At 41.2% G+C, this 15,130-nt stretch overlaps 1 protein-coding gene across 1 annotated transcript in view; it reads left to right on the top strand.

Moving 5' to 3' along the window:
- The window catches only part of XDH (xanthine dehydrogenase), a 51,136-nt gene that overhangs the window by 2,177 nt on the left and 33,829 nt on the right, over positions 1-15,130 (top strand). Inside the window, exons 2-9 of the mRNA XM_002194944.7 lie at positions 4,910-4,967; positions 7,284-7,380; positions 8,465-8,573; positions 9,614-9,740; positions 10,523-10,584; positions 12,361-12,429; positions 13,242-13,310; positions 13,759-13,845. Of these exons, the coding sequence (XP_002194980.5) occupies positions 4,910-4,967; positions 7,284-7,380; positions 8,465-8,573; positions 9,614-9,740; positions 10,523-10,584; positions 12,361-12,429; positions 13,242-13,310; positions 13,759-13,845 (678 nt within the window). The remainder of the gene's footprint in view (positions 1-4,909; positions 4,968-7,283; positions 7,381-8,464; positions 8,574-9,613; positions 9,741-10,522; positions 10,585-12,360; positions 12,430-13,241; positions 13,311-13,758; positions 13,846-15,130) is intronic.

The following is a 15,130-nucleotide window of genomic DNA, read 5'->3' as shown; positions in this document are numbered from 1 at the left end:
TGGGGAGGGGGAGAAATGGCAGCCTAGGCCCTGAAAGCCATTAGCAGAAAACAACCTTTTCATTTTGGATCTTCTGCCTGTCCTTGCTATGTCCTGAAGGTAATAAACCTGCTGTGAGTGACACTGACCTTGTTGCATTTCAGCAATTTTTATGGAACTGCTGTTCTTGTTTACGAAAGCCTGACTGTGGGCATGTGTAAAGGGGTTTCTCACAGTGTGATCTTTGGCTTGGCTAAGCAAAAACCACGAAGGGATGATTAATATTCCCAATGTTACCAACTCATTTGAGTGTCAAATCTTTGTCAGCATCCTTTCCCACTGCCTCATGGAGCAGGCAGTTCTAGTAAAGGAGCAGGTCTCACTTGGTCTACCCAGAGCCTCCAGTGGCTTTTTTTTTCCCCCTATTCCTTTCTGTGTGTTGCTGAAGTTTTTCAAGTTACAACCCGACCAAATGCAGGTTTAAGAGAGAGAACTGGACTCATGGGGCACCCTGATCTTTGGCAGTGTATGTGGAGTTTATTGTGATATTGCTTCACATGAAAGGTGATGGGATGGAAGGAGTGGCCCGAAGTGCCTGGAAGTGCAATTCTGCTGAAACAGCAGGTAGCAAGAGGCCAAGGGGAGGGGCAGGCATTAATATCTTCTCTCTGGTGACCAGTGGCAGAACCTGAGGAAACAGCATCCATCAGGGGAGGTTATGAAAAGGTTTTTCACTCAGAGAGTGTTTGGGCACGGGAACAGGCTACCCAAGGCAGTGGTCACAGCACCAAGTCTGACAGATTTCGGGAAGTATTTGGACAATGCTCACAAACCTGGTGTGATTCTTGGGGTGTCCTGTGCAGCCGCAGTAGTTGAGCTTTGGTTTTAGTGGGTCCCTTCCAAGTCAGTATATTTTATGATTCTGAGGTAGGATATATCACTATCCATCTGGGATCCTGACTAAGTATCCTAATTTATTCACTGCGAAGACTGTGGTAATGACAATGGCCAGTGGGAAAGGTTACTGGTTTGTGAATTCATGACAGCTTGACATTGCAAATGGGCTGCTGACATTGTCACTGTACAAAACCATGTGATTAGAGGTGGTTTGTAAGACAGGGACATGGATTGCAGCAAATTCTTCTCCCTCACATTAGCCCAGTCTGTACTGTTGTCAAGGAAAAGTCTCCTTGGAGCAGCTGAGCATACTTTACATTCAGGACTGTTTCTTTTCAGCACCTGTCTACTTCACTGGGCATATAGCTTGGCACACTACTAACTTAAAGTTATCTTAATAGTCTGGCTAGACTAGACTGTAAATCAGCATGCTCTATTTAAAGCTAATAGTGGCAATGTTTTTTCCCTGGCTGACAAGTCTGTCTCATGCATATGTAGCATGTAATTTTAGTTTAAATAAATGGAGTCAATATTTCTATTTCTATTCTGAATGCTAAAGGAGGATCTATGCTGGAAGCCATATTAGAGCTCTTACCACTTCCCAAGTCTCTGGGTATTTGATTGCTGATGGGACCAGCTAAAATACTGGATTTTTTTCTGAGCTTTGTGAACCTCTGGGTTCTACATAAACAGTGACTTACAAGCTTTCAGTGTGCTGGTTTAAAGCAGAACAAAATGTTCTCATGAGTAGTAGCAAATTTACATTGTGTGGTAATATTCAGTTTGTTAGTCTGTGTTCTAATCCTTTTTCCTAATAAATGAATTTGAAATCTCTCATTGACTTCAGGAATAACACACTGACAGATTTTAAGGTCCATGGGGACCTTTACATCTGACTTGCTCTGTGGCAGTCTGGTTAAAACCTTTTAACTTTATCTTCTTGCAACTTAATGAGTGGTCAGGGATTAGTGATTGTATGGGAGCTTGTCCTTCGGGAAAGCACCTGCTTCTCATTTATAGACCACAACTGATGGAAAGCAAGTTGTTTGGTAAACTGGGAAAGTTTGTTTCCACTTTCTTTCTGTTCTTCTATTTAACTTGTTCAATTACTGTTCCCTTAATCTGAAAAATCTCTAACTTTCTGGGACTAATAATTTAAACATACTTTGTGTTGTAAAGACAAAGTTATCTGAATTAGTGAGAGGCAAGTAGAGAAGCTGGAAAACAAAATATTTATTGAGATTGAAGTTTTGTACATAAAATTATGGGGATGTGAGCTCAGCGTTTTTCTGGACTAGTCCATGCATTCTAAAGGTGTAAAGAACTGCTTCAGAACCTGCTCTGTGTGGTTCTCAAACCACAAAGAACTTCAGGGCCAGTCTAGGCTCCCTGCTGAGGTGAATCTGAGTATTTAAAATTCCTTGAATCATAGGCAAACAGACATTTAGTACAAACACAGCAGTACAGAGTAAATTTGTTGAGAGTCATTTGACTGTGCCATCCCAACATTTTCAACAATGTTTCTTTCTGCATTTGATTAATAATTAAGCTGCCAAATGCAGTAAAATCCAGTTTTAAATTGTCAAAATATGGCTGTCAATCTGATACACCTGCAATATGACATTTGATTAAAAAAAAACCAAAACAAATTACCAAACAAACTTACCAAAAAGGAACTATTTCTTTAACTATGGTATCTAAGTTGTCTATCCTACAACCACTGAAGGAAATGGATTGAATTCAGTTTCTTTCTGTACAAGGACACTGGAGGAGGTGAGCAGGAACTGTGGTATTGAGCTGTGAATTATATTGTACTGGGCATCAGACAAGACATGTTATCCCCACCCACAGTGTTGTAAAACACTTTAAGAACAAATCACAGCAGGAGATTGCAACAAACCGCTGGAGGAATGATATGTTAGAGGACAAACCAGCATCAACAACAATGAGCAAAAGGGAAGAACAGCAAAAAATATTACCCTGTGCCCAGCAAGAGAGACTCATCAGCAGGCATCCTCCCAGGAGGAATGTGAAGTGAAGAGAAAGGACTCCTTGATCTCTGTGTGTGATTTGTGTCAATCCAGAATGTTCTCCAAACTCTTACCCATATCTCCCTCAGATGCCTAGTCTCTGCCAGGATTGCAGATATACAGCTCCACTGGAGTAGTTTGAAGTGACTGAAGTAGCAATCCAGGGCTGTTGGCTGCAACAGAGTAAGGATGTGGATTGTCTGGGATGTGGTGGGAGATACTTTCTGATAAAGTTGAGCAAAGCTTTGGCTTTGGGACTTCACATTCTTACGTCACTAAAAGTACATGGAGATGAGTGGTTCAGTGAAAAATGAAGGACTAGGCCTGTCTTTTATTTCCTGCTTCCTGAAGAGAAGCCAGTGGGCCAAACTTCTAATTGCTTGGTTTGAGTACATAACTGAGCACTTCTTGGACTCTTTCAAGAAAATATCTTTAACCATTCTGAAATGTCTTCTCTGTGTCTGGCTATCTTGGAAGCTGCTTTGGAAGGGTTTGCAATGGCCATTGGCACAGACATGAGGAAGAAACTCAGCGTGACAGTGGGAGCTGCTGGGGCTGGCTCTTTGCCTGTGGAATGGCTCTGAAAGGCCATTTGTCCACTCACAGTCACAGGGATGTTTGGAATTTCCTTCTCATATCTGTCTGTTTGCCAGGGTGCTGCAGAGGGATATATGGGCTTACTCTGAACCAGAGTAATGGAAGAGCCACTGTGTGCTTTTCTATGTGTCCAGGAGGTGAGGGAACAGGGGCACACTGCTCTGAATAGCAGCAATGAGTGCTGCATGATCTACAATACAACAGTCCCAAACTAGAATGAACTCTTTTTCCTGTGGATCATCTGATCATCCCCAGTGAAGGAATGAGATGTGCAAAAAGTGACCAGTTGTGTGTTGTAGCAGCAATTTTACCAGTTAATTCTAAAACAGTGAACTCAAACAGGAAGTATGAACCATGTCTCTTTAGGATAACCCTGTCACGTGTCAAAGGCATAAAACTGAAACAGGACAGAGGTTGTGAAGGTTTCTTATCAGTGAAAAAAGAAATTTAAAAAATTACTTGAACAAATGACCCCTGCTTCAATTTGCCCTTCAAACTGGGAGTGATTAATTCAAATAAACTGTAACTATTGTACTTAGGACTTGCATAAAATAAGAGTCAAGAACGTGATTATATTTTGGCACACAGTCAATTTGGAAGAGTTTCTTGACATTTCATTATTAACAGAAAAAGGAGAAGACAAGCCCTGTGGCAAGGGCAGAACTTTGGTTTCTGACCACTGGGCAGAAGTTAAACATTTTATGTCTAATGGATAGCTTCTAATAATATGGTTTATTAATAGGATGGAGGTGGCTCAAAATATGCAGCAAAAATTTCTCCTTTCTTGGAATTTTGTATTCCCACATTTGGGCTAGCTACTATTGTAATACTGAATGATTTTAATGCTACAAGGGAAGGATTAACTTCAGAGGATTGGTACTTGCTGTCCATGCTGCTTCACCTGTGTTGTCTCATTACAGTTTCCACTGTTGGGTTTTTTTCTCTGCAAAACCTATTACAGATGCTCTTTCTGTCATTCTATTTATGTGCTCAGTTTTTTTGTCTCTTCCAATAAAAGAGAGGACAGAGTTCAGTTATTCAAGGTCAGTAAAGAGGAGACACCATTTGGGATGTGTCAGGAACCCAAGATTTGAGTACAAAACACAGTTCTTTTTCTTCTCACTACTGAGTCTCATTGCTATTTTTGATGAAGGTTTTCTTTAGATTTGCCTCAGTGTGCCATGACTGAAAAACTCTGATGTGTGTAATGCATATACTTCCCTCTGACACAATAAATTCAAGGAAACATTGTGTCTGGATACATGACCAACGTTGCTGAAATAATCAGTGATTTTTTGCTCCCTGCTTTGGAAAAGAAGTTGCAGAAAGACCAGCTTTCTTCTTGAAACTTACTTATCTGTGTTGTAAAACATTTTGTGTTTATGAATATCTTTCCCTTCTTGCAGGTGGTGGAAAAAGATGTGGACCCAGAAACAACCCTGCTAACTTATCTACGAAGAAAATGTATCCAGTGCCAGAAAAAACTGCAGAAGGCTTTAAATGCTTACAGCATTTCATAATTGTTTACTGTTCTGTCATTTCAGTACTGGGCAGAGCTTTTGCACAAAGTGTTAAGAGGGAGTACTTTGCATTGTCTGGTTTTTCTTGCTAGCAAAGATTACAGCTGCTATTCCAGGCTTAAACAAATCTTAGATTATATACTCTAGATAATTTATTAATACTTTAAGGAAATACTGGTAATTTCACAGAATTATAATATGATGGAAAGGAAGCAATAATAAGATGGAAATAAAATTGAAGGAAATTTAAGTTTGTTCCACACAAATGACAAAGACTTTTCTGGCCAAAACACCATATTGGCTAGCTAATGTCCCACAACTTGATAATTCTGTGCTGTTTATCAGATGGCTCAAAGGCAGGGGCTCCCCCCACGTATGGTGGGCATGTTTACACGAGGAGATGCAAGCGATCACGTTTCACCCCTGTTTGAAACTGGTCAACACATGAGTCAGAACAGCTGCAAGAGCTGAGTGGCTATCACTGTGATGACCAGGCTGGCTGTACCAGGTCTGGTTCCATAGGTAGAGTCATTCCATGTTTTCTTGAGTTTTTGTCTGGCCAGCTGGGTGTGTACATCTGCCAAACTGTTCACAGCTGTGTTGCTGTACCTGTACCATGCTGCTGTGTTCCATTTGTCTGGGAGCTGAAGGAAGTACAGGGACATGAATCACACTCCTCTTGGAGGTTTCCAGCAGAGTTATCAGCAGCTTTATTTATCTCAGTATACCATAGATGGATAAAGGTCAAGAGGAAATGTAAGTGGCATGATTCTTGTGCCTAGGTGTGCCTGTCTTACTGCTAGAACTTTTATGTGTAAGCTTGTAGATAAATAATGCAATAGCTTTGTAAAGAGAGAATCTGAGCTCTTCAAAACATGCTGATCTTCCACATGAGCTTTCTGTTTAGGGTCAGACAAATACTTTGAGAAACAGGTTTTATTGAGGCAGGTTAGCACTGTTAAGAGAAACATTGGATGGCGTGGGAAAGCTGTATTTCTGCTCAATGATTGTATGAAAAGCAGTGGTGGCTTTAAGGACATGGTTTAATTGTGGACTTGGCAGTGTTAGGTTTGTATCAAAGACATGGTTTAGTGGTGGACTTGGCAGCATTATGTTTATGGTTGGACTTGGTGATCTTAGTGATCCTTTCCAACTTAAATGATTCTATGATCTTCTAGAAACAGTCAGTACCCCACTGTTCATAATGCAGTCAAGATGAATTGAGTTCCCTCTATCACAATATCTGTTGCTTTTCCAAAGGCTGTGTGATATAGGGAAAGGCACTGATTATCTCAACTCAGTGTGTGTCCATTGCCAATGAAATCAGCTTAATTTTACCCCATCAAAAGTCTCTCAATATTGGCCAATCCTCATTGCAATAAATAATAGTGCCTAATTAGCTTCTAATGAGTGAAGGAACCTAAGCAGAAGTGACTCAAGGAATTCTCTGCTGAACTCCCTTTGCAGAACATGTGATGTAATTCCTGATTTTAAAGCATGGTCATGAACTCAGCAGTCTGGGATAATCTGCTTAGGCCAGGCCATATACTCTGTGAGCTCCCAGGTGTCTGTGCAGGGATTCTGTGCTACTCAATGACTTCTGGCTCTCAGTGTGTCCCTCCTATGGTTTTATGGGACCCAGGCTCCTGGGGAGTGTGCTTGGCTGGTTTTGTCCCTCTCAATTGGCAAGCCATCAGAAATGGGGTGGCCAGACCATGACTTTTGAGATGCAGGTAGTTTGTGAGCAGATCAAATGTAGCTCCCAGCCAGTGCAAAACTGTGTAACTTGTAGCCCTGACATGACTGACCTGCCTGGGAGCCTTCTGGGTTGTAGGAGTCACCAGGTGTAGGAAGAAGTCAAGCCCCATCACTGAGAGGTGCTGAAGGAGGCTGTCACTATGTGGCTCAAGGCTGTGGCTGCATGCCTGAACAGCTCCTGCTCAGCCATTGCCAGTGCTCGATCTCCCTTATGTCATTTCCTCTTCTGAGTCATGGAAAGTCCATGGGAACTGTTGCAGTCGAGGATATTTTTTTTTGTTTCTGAGAGTGTGTTGGAGTGTGGGCTGAGTCCTTAAGAAGGGTTTGGGTGTTGATCTCAATAGTTACATGCAAGGTTTTGAAACTTTGCTTATATTAAATTATTAAGCAGAATAAATGTGTGATTTGCTTCCAGCAGGAACTCGTTGCTCAGCCTTGATTGATAACTTGAGCAAGTTTCTGCCAACACTTTTTGTGTTTTCCTTAATTCCTGTTCTCTCAGTGGGCCTGTGTGGAACCAAACTAGGCTGTGGAGAAGGTGGATGTGGTGCTTGTACTGTTATGATATCCAAATATGATCCCTTTCGGAAGAAAATCCTGTATCCTTTGCGATCTGAAGTCTGCAACAGAGAAATAAAATAGGGACAGATCCAGGTTGCTGACATACCAGATGCGGTACTAATTTTTTTAAAAAAATTATATAATGAATGTTTCTGCCAAAACATAATTTTTCACTTTCAGAACATAAACTCAGAAGGCTAAGATAAGAAAGCATCTTTCTTGAAGCATTTCACAATGTTTATAAGGAACTATTTCTTTGTGCCCTGCAATATCTGCACAGATTCTAAGGTTATTTTGATAAAATCCTTATTGTATTATGACAATAATCTCATTTCTGTAGGCCAGCAGATACTAGCTTTTTTTTCTACTTGTATTGTAATCTTCAAAATTATTTTGTGAGACAAAATTTCCTCCTGTTATCACTTTAATTATTTGAAAAGGGGAAACAATGGAGTCAAAACAAAGGGGAACACAGAGAGGGACAGGCCTTAGTTTAGTTTTACTGTGGGGAACAGTAAGCACTGAAATCTTTAATATATTTGGAATAACGCTTGGTTATACTATAACTTGGATCCTCGTGGTTCTGCTTAATAGCATGGCCATGAACAAGATATCTGTAGGGTCATTATTCTGTCTTGATAGAAATGAGATAAAATAGCTAGTTCTTATATGAGTTTTGGCAACATTATTCTCTTTTACCTTCAGTCTAGATTTTTTGCTGATGTTTACCATCTAGAAACAGCTTTCTAGCTAAAAGATCGAGAACTCCAGGCTTTTATGTAACTTTGCAAGTGTCCAGCTGCACAACATTTTGGTATTTGTAGTCTGCCCCTACAAATTACTTGTACGGGTCCTGTATCTTAACATGCAACAGGAATGTTTAAAGTTGCTATATCTAGGTGAAATCCTATGCCCAGATCAAACTGCAAGGAAAATGGATTAGAGCTTTGGATGGCTGGGTACGGTAAGATTTGGCTTGAATTTAATTCTTGTATCACATCTACTTAAGTGCTCCTGTTGTGTCCACTGCTATAGCTTCCTAGTACTCTTCACTGCTCCTGTTCCCTTTTTCCTTTGCTGAGCAGCACAGTCAAATGAAATGACCTTAATGTACTGTTTTAGCCACCATACTGCCAATGCTTGTCTCTTCCCTGTCTGTGCCCTGCATCATGTGGCTGTAACTACTGTTGAAGGCATAGGAAACACAAAATCCAGGCTGCACCCAGCCCAGGTAAGATGTTAATATTGGTAACTTTAAAACCCTCTATGCATGTTTTCTTATGCTAATTAAACCTGTTCCAGGACACTGGGACCTCCACCATAATGCTAAAGCCATGAGCAATCCATACTTGCAGAAATGGCTAAGTGGCAGAATCAAACTCCTGAGACAATGCTACAGCTCTGTTCTGTCCCTAACAGGTTAACTCATACTATCCTGGCTGAATTGCCAATGCTTTTGTCCTTGGGCTGCATGGCTGTATTTGGTTCACATCCTGGTCTGGGGGGGGGCTGATGTTGTGAGGAAAGCCAATCTTATGACCTGGAGCTAGGAAATCTGGGACAGGTTTGGGCTCTCCTATGGCCTTCCATGAATGACTTTGGTTTCTGATCTTGCATAGTTAGGAACCTTCCCTGCAGTAGTGAAGTAAGTTTTGGTTCAGTGATTTTTCTTGAGTCTCAGAATATTCTTGGTGAGAAGGAGCGACAGGAATGTGCATCCTTGCTCTTCTAGCAAGGTGTTGTAATGCAGCCTTGCCTCTCTTTGTCAGACACCTGCTCCCTTACAGTAAACTGTGATTCATCTCAGTTTGCACAGTGGGTAGGACTTGTGCCAGTATCTGAGGGAGTAAACAACAAAGTGAAAAATAAGTTTGATGTGCATGATTGGATGACAGCCAATCTAGCCCTTGTTCATCTTCTTTTCTCTCCCCCCACCTGAAGATTCTGACAGCTAAGTTTTGAAATTCAAACTGTGGTCTCACCAGGTAGCCCAAACCTTCCTAGCATGGTAAATCTGAAAAATTCCTGATCTCCTTGGAATCTTCTAGTGGTCCTCATTCATATTTTGACTGTTCTCATAGGTGCAAACTTTTCAAACTGCTCTCCTCTTTGAAGACTGTCTCACAGATTAAATGACCAGAGAAATCTGATGATAATATTAGCTCCTCTGTGATACTGGGTTTTGCTTTTGACAGAAGTGTAATAGAAACAAGCACAACAACAAACTCACCTTGATATTACGGGCTAATTGTGGGTTTTACTTTCTCTCAGGAAAGAATAGCAAAAAGTCATGGGTCCCAATGTGGCTTTTGCACTCCAGGCATTGTCATGTCCATGTACACATTGCTTCGGAACAACCCCGAGCCCCGCATGGAGGATATCGAAGATGCTTTCCAAGGTAATATTCATAGCCCTGCAGGGGTGCAACCTGTTCTGCTTTTATTGCATATTCTTCACCCAGTGGGGTGGAGGTGCACCATTATTTAATGTATTTTGTTAAAAATAGGTGATGGTGGTGAGGTTAAGAAGTACCTTTTTCACTCAGGGGCTGGCCAGGTGCTAAGAAATGAACATCATAGTTCATAAGCAGGGGCAAGTGGCCCAAGTCTGGGATTAGGAACCCACTAATGTTAACAACAGACCAAAAGGTGGCCTGTCATTGAGGGGCATGAAAGTGTTTTTGTTTATTCATTGCTGTCACAAGAGCCTGCAGAGGTGACAGAGAACATGTCCTCGAGTCAAGGACCAAGACAGCAACATGCAATGATGGAGCAGGGCAGAACCCAAATCTTGTGAGAGGCTGCTGTTGCTTCTGAGGTTAGAGTCATTACTGTGCTTCCAGCAGTGATCTGAGAGGAATGATGATGCAGGAGAGAGCAATCTCTGTGTAATTCAGGAGACAGACTAGTTGGTATACTGATAAGACTCACACAATTGAGATAAATGAATACTGAATAACACAGACTGAATTTGTTCTAAATGAATTTCAGTTTAAATTTCAACACAAAGGAATGGTAGGGTTGTTGCAAGGTTCCTAATGAAATTTTGTTCCTCCCATTTTTTTCATTAGCTATATCAAGATTTGATATGCTTTTGTGAGAAACAATAGAGTGTTTTAATACAAGAGAAGTTTTTAGCCAAATGACACAAAATCCTTATCCTTTTGCTCTGACAATGCAGGGAACTTGTGTCGGTGTACAGGCTACAGACCCATTCTGGAAGGATACAGGACGTTTGCTAAAGTAAGTGGCTTCAGATTATATTTCAAAAAAACCTGGAAAGATGGCTGTTTTCTCTCTGTTACTGAAACATGTCATGAATGCAAATGGGGAGGAAGGAAATAAACTTGCTTCAACAACCCTCAGCTCCTGGCCTCTGTGTATGTGATTCATATGTTAATAATTCAGATAGAGTAAACCCTTTACTCTCTCCACTTGCTGAGGACATGTAAATAAGATCCATCTGATGGTCCCTTTTTGGATTACAGATAATCAGACTCTGTAACTCTTTTCTGTAAGTCTCAGAAAAACTTACCCTCACTGCATAGTGCAGTTTGCAGCTGATCCTGGTGTGGACAAAGTGTGAAGGTATGGTGCACTGGTAGGGACACACTGTGGAGGAATCTGGTGAGGAATTTGATTTTGAAAGGTCAGCTGCAGAGCAGGAATAGCTCTGGAAAGAAGTTGAAGTCACTATTTTATAGGTCTTGCCCAGAATTCTTCTGCTGGCTTGGGTGCAAGTATAAACTTTGCCATAAATTCTTTCTAGTTCCTTTGTACCTGAAAGAATGCTGCAGGCTGTGAAGAGGAGTAGATCATTATGTACTACACTGATTACCAGTCATTCATGGGTCTACACTGGCATTAAATATCAAAAGGAAAGAATTTACAGTGATGCCCATTAATTTAATTTTATTATCCAGAATTGCAATCAACAAAAGAGAATACAAGCAGGAGTGAGATCCATTACAAATGGTTGGTAAACCCAGCTGATAAAAGCCTACTTGGATTTCCAACAGGCTTTCCACAGTGTCTCACCAAAGGCTTTTGAAGACAATAGGGGTTAAGAGGCAAGATCTCTGTATATATGAAAGAGTGGTTAAATTTGGAGTAGGGGAAAAATGGCATATTATTGCAGTGGAGGGGGAGGTCACTGTTGTGGAGTTGTGTTGGGACTGTGGTGGGAAGTAAGGCTGTTGCACCTACCCTAAATATGGTTTAAAAGAGTGTGAGTAAGAATATGAGAAAATAAGCTAAGAGGTATAAAGTTTGGGTAGTGAAGGCAGGAACTGGGTTTGAGGAATTTCTGAAGGATTTTATGAACTTCAGAGACAGGAGAATAGAGTGGGATACAAAACAGAAAACACTGCCAGGATTCTTCCTACACTTGAGTACTCTGTGCAGTTCTGCTCCTCTCATCTCTAACAGGGTATTGCAGAGCAGAAGAGGATTCAGAGAACTGGAACAAGGATCACACCTGGGGCAATCTGACTTCCATCTGACTGGGAAGCACTGAATGCACTTCAGTGTAAAAAGGAGATGCCAGGGAGAGGAAGGGACTCTACATAGCACAAACAGTGGTTTCTGTTGACCTCTAATAGGGAGCAACAAAATTGTGATTAGAGGTGGAATGTGATCAGGCATCTGCTATTTCCTGCCTCACCCAGTAAAGTATCATTTCAAGAAATGAAACTAACAGGAGTCAGATCAAAAACAAAGGCAGATGGTCTCTATGGTAGAGCATTGGTACTGTATTGTATGTGCTTTCAGCCTTCTCTGGGTGTCTCCTCACAGCTCCAAAGCTAATTGTTGAATGGTCAGAATAGTTTCAAACCAGAACAAGAGGTTTTTCAGTACAGTGGGCATGACACTGCAGGATATTGCCTTCCATTGGCAAGAGAAACACCTATGTGATTGGCACCTTCCTTCTGCTTTGGATATTTCTCTCAAAAAGGGATCAAACCTACTTCATTTCCTTGGAGTCTGCACATTTTTTCTCAGAACTTTTTGTTCCCACAGGACATGAATTGCTGTGGCAGAGCTGCCAATGGCACTGGATGCTGTCGTAGTGGGAAGGAAATTACCATGGTAAGCTGAATGTTAAAACCCATAACCATAATTTTCAATATAGCATTGGGGCTTTAGTGTATTAACACATTGGAGTGTGTTAGTCACCTCTCTGGCTCTGCTGTGGTGCAGATACCCGGAGCTCTCTGAGCTGTTTTTGTTGCCTGTCTCTTGGAAAATGCCGGGACTGTGCATGTCCTGATGAGCATGAATGGCCATTGTGATGTGGGTTTTAAAACATTGATGTTCCTTCTGAGTCTGCAAGGAGCAACCCTTCTGTCAAATAGCATGGTGACAACTGTATGAATGTGTTACCAGCTTCTGGTGCGTTGAAGTTATACATCTTTCTGTGAAAACAGGTCTAAATTCCCCACTGTGATATTTCCCAAACTTTGCTGTCCAGTGATGAATGAAGTAATTTCCTCTCTGTTCCAAAACTGTAAAATTGGGATCTTCGGGAATATCTGGAGGGGCAAAAAAGTTAATCACATTGTATGTATCAGTCTAGGTGCAAAACAAATGAAGGAATGGAAAGAAGAAATTGGTGCTTAAGGTAGTGTGAGTAGAAAATAAATATAGGAAACAGACAATATAATTAAATTCATTACCAGAAATTTCCAGCGAATTTCTGTGGATTGTTTTTTAGGGCAGTGTTGCATGGAATACTCCAACAATTGAGACTACCTGGAGTCCTTTCTTTCAAGCAGTTTATTGATGAAGAATGTTACTGCAAAATTCTGAAAGCTAGGGATTGATAAAAGAGGACTATATTCTGTAAAAGTTGCAATGTTCTGACTATGTTTAGAATAGCTGAAGTATGCTTTTTTCTTCAGAATGGGGGCTGCTGTGGAGGAAAAGCCAATGGTCCAGGCTGCTGCATGAATGGAAAAGAAGACAGTGTGGTAAGGTGCCTCTCAACTAGAACTTTTTCCTATATTTCTGATGCTTTAATGTCTTTGATCTGGCTTGTTGTATGCTCAAGCCCAATGCTTTTACTTTAGCAATATTTATGCAGAGCAATTTAGACTAATTTATATTTTATGGTCATACCTCAGAAAAGGTATATTTGACATGATTTAACATGCCAATGTGAAAGGGATGTCACTTTTGATGGACTAAAACATATTAGTGTGTTCAGGGTTGAGGTTTCTGACAAAACATGCAGGGGAATCAGAAAAATATAACTGGAGAACCTTAAATGCTGAATCAGGTGGTGTCATTTTGTTGTGTTTGCCATATTTGGCTCTATGAAGTAGTAACAGGGATTTGAGTTGAAAGAGGAATGAGTTATGGTTATATGTGGAGAGCTTTCTCCTCGGTTATTAGCCATTTGCATTTTCTCTGTCACAGACAATGACATCCTCCAACCTGTTCAATTCTTCTGAGTTCCAGCCATTGGATCCCACACAGGAGCCAATCTTCCCACCAGAATTAATGGTAAGTTTGTTCAGAAAGACGTAGCAGTGATATGTTGGTTTAGTTGTTCTGCACAAGGTTTGAGCGACTCTGTCCTGAGGAAATGGCAGGGAAAAAATGGCTGCTAATGAATGAAAATGCATGGGCATGAATCCTTCCCTGTTTTATAAAGCAGAAGGTGTTTGAGCCAGGGTGGTTGAAAAGAAATATGCAGGCCAGGTGCCTGCTCCAGCTGTCTGGCTTTCTTTCTGGCTCTCACCATATGTCTCTCTGCTCTTGGGTTGCCTTTGTTCCCAGTCACTGCCTGTCTGGGGGTGGAACAGAAGCTAAAATCCAAATGTCAATTTACTAGGTCAGATGTGAACTTCTGCATCGAATACAGATATAGCTGAGCATGTCTCCCTGTGTCCGCCTTATAGTGTAGGACGAGAAGTAGGAGCTTGTGGTGGTTTTGTATGGGCATTCACAGAAGTGATGTAAAGTTTTCAGCTACTGGAAAGTTGTACATGTTTTTGCGAAAAACTCAAAGATGAAAGAAACTCAGGAATTTTTTCTTTCTTTTCTGGTTGGTAAAGAGGTAACAAGGGCTTAGACCATGGTTGGTGCAGGTCCAGACCCTTTTTCTGGGGTTTCTGCCCCTGTTTGGTTTTTGGGTAAGGGAAGGGAAGCCACTGATGTTGGGAGAGCTGATGTTAGGCTGTGGCTGCCATTTCTGATACCTTGACACTGCTGAGCTGGACCCCCTGGCCCCTAAGAGCAGCCTCAGGCCGGGCTGGCTTGGCCAAGGTTCCACCACCATTAAAATTCACCCACAACAACTGGGCAGGGCAGAGGAGAGGCCATCAGGTCCCCCTGGCCACAGTTCCCACCACAAACTACCAACCCCAGCTGGGTCAGGTAAACATCTACAAGCCCTGAACAAAACATTAACTTCTTCAATGCTTCAATCCTCCCTCAAGGAAGAGAAGGAACTAAAATGCAGACAAGGTAAAGGAATTCACAGAATGACCAGGTTGGAAGAGACCTTAAGGATCATTGAGTCCAACCAACAACATGAAGACACCAAAGTCAATGAAGAAGCAATCCCAGACAGGAGAAATGAAGAGATAATTTTGGTTTTAGGCTGAAATTCTCCTGTAAAGATATGAGAAAATACTCTTTTTCCTTATAGCACATAAAGGTATAGAGAGATGAAAGTATTCAAATTGTAGATATTGAGCAAAGGCCTTCATACTAAAGTAAGTAAATGTTGAAGTAATTGTAATTTTTTGAAAAGTTTAAACAGAGAAAAAAGTTATAAAGATCT

Source organism: Taeniopygia guttata, chromosome 3 (genome assembly GCF_048771995.1).
Source record: "Taeniopygia guttata chromosome 3, bTaeGut7.mat, whole genome shotgun sequence".
NCBI lineage: Eukaryota > Metazoa > Chordata > Aves > Passeriformes > Estrildidae > Taeniopygia > Taeniopygia guttata.
Note: the sequence above shows the minus strand (reverse complement) of the source record. Positions and strands in the feature narration are given on the sequence as shown.